At 66.5% G+C, this 4,424-nt stretch overlaps 1 protein-coding gene across 1 annotated transcript; it reads left to right on the top strand.

Moving 5' to 3' along the window:
- On the top strand, window positions 1-4,093 carry Nxph3 (neurexophilin 3). The gene is made up of 2 exons (XM_005394209.2): window positions 1-248; window positions 2,448-4,093. The coding sequence occupies exons 1-2, from the start codon at window positions 195-197 to the stop codon at window positions 3,153-3,155; spliced, it is 762 nt and encodes a 253-aa protein (XP_005394266.1). The 5' UTR covers window positions 1-194; the 3' UTR covers window positions 3,156-4,093.
- Window positions 4,094-4,424: the final 331 nt, after the last annotated feature.

The raw sequence follows: 4,424 nt of genomic DNA, 5'->3' as shown, positions 1-4,424 counted from the left end.
GGGCTGGGGAGGGGGCGGCGGCGGCACAGCTGGACCGAAGGGGGCGGGGTCGGTCCTGGGCGACTGGCTGAGCCGAGGCCCGCGAGGCGCCGGAGACCGAGCATGGGACGGCGCGCCTGAGGGGACAGAGAGGGAGCACGCGGCCTGGGACCCCGACAGGGACAGCGAGGAAGGGGACGTGAGCGGGGAGGAGGATGCAACTGACTCGCTGCTGCTTCGTGTTCCTGGTGCAGGGCAGCCTCTACCTGGTGAGCCGTCCGCGGGGAGCCGCGCGCGGGGGGCCCGCGGGATCGGGGAGCGCGCGCACCTTCCGCGCCCGGAAACTTTCTCCTGCCCCCGGCAGCCCGGGCTCGGAGGGGGCGCCTGGAGGCCGGGGCAGAGGGCGGGTCCGGGCCGGAGGCCGGACAGGAAGGGTTAACAGGGGCGGGGAGAGGGCGCGGCGGCCGGCCCAGCCACTCCGCGGCGGGGGGCGGGAGGTGCGACCCGCGCTGGGTAAAAGGCCCCCGAGCCAGGTCGCGCAGGGCTCCGGGACCCTGCATCCCGGGACGCGCGGATGGGGGCGCAGGGGGTGTGGAGCTGGGGACCTGCCAGCTCGGGGGACCCTCGTTCTCGACCCCCGGGGCCCTGGGGTTGGAGAGCCCCGAACGCGCGGAGCCAGTGCAGGCGAGGGGCGGCCCCGCGTCCCCGCCGCCCGCCGCCCGCGTCCCCGCTCCCGCCCGCCCTCCCCGCCTGTTGTTTTCCTCTCTTCTCCCGGCTGCGCGCGGCCGGAGCCCCACAGGACCTGGGCAGGCGGCTCCCGCCCGGGGCGCTCGCAGCCGCTCATCTGGGCGCCCAGGACGCGAGGGACCCCAGTCCTGGCCCCAGCTCCCCTGCGACTCCTCGGCGCCCGCCCCCCGCCCCATCCTGCCCTGGAGAAGCCTCCTTCCCTTTAGACAATCATCCCCGTTGCCAGCACCTCCAGGCCACTGTAGGAAGCCGCTTCCCTGACCGGTCCTTACCTGTGGCCCTCTGCTCTGTCCCCTGCCCTTTAGCTGTGTCCCCCAGGGCCCAGTCCATACAGGTGGGCCGCCCTGAGCCCAGCCTTCAGGAGCCGCCCTCGATGGAGAAACTGAACCCTACGGGGAGCGGGGCAGCCTCGACCCCAGGGCAGAGGTAACTTGGGCACTGCAGCCAGCTGCAGGCTCCACCAAGGCACGAAGACCCTAGGTCCTTCTGGGTCCCTCCCGTCTCACTGGCTCAGGCAGCCTCCTTCCTCGTCCCAGAATCCCTGCCACGCTGCCAGCTGACCCAGTGCCCAGAGAGCTCACCCAGGCAGGGAGCTGAGCAAACACCAGAGGGCCACTGCCCTCAGGAAACGCAGGGACCTCTCCTCCCGGCGCCCTGCAGCACTGCCTGGGCCCCCAGGCCAGCCGCCTGGCTGTCCCCGCCACTGCTCCAGAAGTCCTCCCGTGTGTGTGGCCCGACGCCCTGGCTGAGCCTGCAGAGACAGGACGGGCCGGGGCAGAGTCTTACAGGGTATTTTGGGTGGGGTTGGGTTTGGCTCAAATTCTTTCTAAGACACCTCTGGCCTGTGCAGCTGGCAATGTGTGGTGCCGTGGAAGGCCCAGCCCCCAGCAACCTTAGCCTTGTGTGATATAACCTCTGAGCGGTGGTGTCCTCACCTGAGAAATGGAGTCATAGATTCCTGCCTTGCAGTGGAGATGACATATTGGCATGCCACCATCCAGCACCGTCCGGCAGAGACACATCTGTCTTCCTTACCCCGAGCCATCCTGGCTGTGCCACCCATTCCTTCCCCTAGCCCTCCTGCCAAAGCCCACCCTGCCTTTGCCCTTGACACAGAATTACGCCGGGTTCTGTGCTCTTGTCTCATTGTGGGTTTCCTTTGCATCTAAGGGCAGCAATTATCCTAGGGCACTGGGACATCCCAGAAGGCAGGAGCTGCACCCTGCCTGTAGTCAGTGCCCTTGCTGACTTGGGGCTCTCTGGAGGCAAAGCTTGTGCCTCCCCAGTCAGCCCAGTATTTCACCAAGCCAGGGACTCAGCCTCCTCCGTCACACTGGGGCTTCTGCCATCAGATGGGGTGGGCCATGGCCAGTGGCTGAGCCTTCCCCGGCAGACTGGGGACACCTGGGAGGTGGGGGCCGCGTGTCTCCGGGGCCAACATCTGCTGGAGAGAATTCCTCAGTATCCTTCAAGATGAGGAATCGTGGCCAGAGGCAGGGTAGTAAGGAGGGGACTGGGGATGACCCACGTATAAAGACACGAGACACAAGGGACCGTGACACAAGCCAGGTTCGAGCCCTGACCCCAGAGTAAGTTTGAAACACCAGGGCCCTCAGCCCTGAGTCAGCACGGCAAGGACGGGCACAGAGGTGAGCCTGACGGGGGGCTGTCCCCCAGGTCCTCGGGACAAGGGCGCTCACTCTCTCCCACTCCCTCTGTAGGTCATCTGTGGCCAGGATGACGGTCCCCACGGCTCCGAGGAGCCTGAGCACGACGACCACGAGAGCCAGCCCCGACCCCGGGTCCCCCGGAAACGGGGCCACGTCTCACCAAAGTCCCGCCCCGTGGCTAACTCCACTCTCCTAGGGCTGCTGGCTCCACCTGGTTCCGAAGCTTGGGGTGTCCTCGGGCAGCCCCCCAACCGCCCGAACCACAGCCCCCCACCCTCGGCCAAGGTGAAGAAAATATTTGGCTGGGGCGACTTCTATTCCAACATCAAGACGGTGGCCCTGAACCTACTCGTCACGGGGAAGATTGTGGACCACGGCAACGGCACCTTCAGCGTCCACTTCCGCCACAACGCCACGGGCCAGGGCAACATCTCCATTAGCCTCGTGCCCCCTAGCAAAGCCGTCGAGTTCCACCAGGAACAGCAGATCTTCATCGAAGCCAAGGCCTCCAAAATCTTCAACTGCCGCATGGAGTGGGAGAAAGTAGAACGGGGCCGCCGGACCTCGCTCTGCACCCATGACCCAGCCAAGACCTGCTCCCGAGACCATTCTCAGAGCTCGGCCACCTGGAGCTGCTCACAGCCCTTCAAGGTCGTCTGCGTCTACATTGCCTTCTACAGCACGGACTATCGGCTGGTCCAGAAGGTGTGCCCAGACTACAACTACCACAGCGATACCCCCTACTACCCTTCCGGCTGACCCTGGGCAGGCCTCGGAGGCCAGGCTAGGGCTGGGAGGACAGGCCCGCCCGTGCAGGACGCCATCTGCCCGGACACCTGGCAGGAAGTGGGACCGAAGGGCCCCGGCAGGGACGGGGAGGAGATGGGGAGATGCCGGGTAGGGCCCAGCCTCGGTGGCGGGCGGGGCAGCGTCCCAGGCTGGCCTCAGCCCGAGGCTGTGCGGCCACTAGCAGGTGGGAGCCCTGGGGGAGGACAGCGTGCCAGCAGCCTTCCCGGCTTCGCCACCAAGCCGCAGGCTGCTGCCAGCACCAGGCCCCCGGGCGAGCAGACCATAGTGGCCCCGGGTCAAGTTTGGTGCCCTCCCTGCCCTCCTGAGCGAGGACAACAGCAGCAGAGGGGCTTTCAGGAGTCAGTGTAGGGTGCATGGCTGAGACGGGGCATCCCAGGAGACTGCAGTGGGCAGCCCCGAGCCCCTTCCCTGCCCCGAGCCTGGCATGAGGCTGAAGTGGTGACCCTTGAGGTCCTTGTTGTTGTGGCAAATGGTCCATCAGTCTCTGCCGGGCTACCCTGTCCACAGTTCCCTCTCCTGCCAGCCCTCCACACCCTCTTCGCTACCACCCCTGTCCTTAGGCCAAGACAGGACAGTCTGGTCCTCGTAGCACCACGACCATTGGTAGATGCCCACCAGGGCGTCGTGTGTCTCTCCGCCACCACGCGTCCCTCTGCCGCCACACCCCTTGCTGAGAGTGGTCGCTCCATGGTGAGCCTGCCTGTCAGACGGGGCCCTCCCTCCCCATCCGTGAGGCGCCAGCGCTGGCCGGGAGGACGCCGGGTCTGCTCCCTAGTGTCTGTCTGTGGGTGGGGGGAGGGGCGGGAAGTCTTGTGAAATCACCTGACCGTCGACTTCTGTGTGCAGAATCTTGTCCTTGGAACAGGGAATAAAGCTTTCCCCAGGCAGCTGCCTTCTGAGTTGTCCATGGGAGAGGGCCCGGGTTCCTTGGTCCGGCCTGTATTTCTCAGATGGCAGCCGGACGTCGCTGGGGACCAGCGTGCCAGGGCTCCACCAGCTTGGAGCCAGTGCTCAGCGAGGCTTCTGCGTTGCCTCCTCCAGCTCCTTTTTGGGGCTGTCGGATCCAGTGCCTGGAACCAGAGCACAGGCCCTGTGCTCGGTGCTCGCGGGGGGCTGGGGCGGCGTCTGTCTTCAGGAGCAGACTGGTGGGCAAGTGTGGTCAGCAGCGGGTCAGCTGTTCTCCCGAACGGCATCCATGGGCCCCGCTGGGGCGGGTGT

Source organism: Chinchilla lanigera, unplaced genomic scaffold, assembly GCF_000276665.1.
Source record: "Chinchilla lanigera isolate Chin_1 unplaced genomic scaffold, ChiLan1.0 scaffold00050, whole genome shotgun sequence".
Lineage (NCBI taxonomy): Eukaryota > Metazoa > Chordata > Mammalia > Rodentia > Chinchillidae > Chinchilla > Chinchilla lanigera.
The sequence above is the reverse complement of the archived record's forward strand: the minus strand, read 5'-3'. Positions and strand labels throughout refer to the sequence as shown.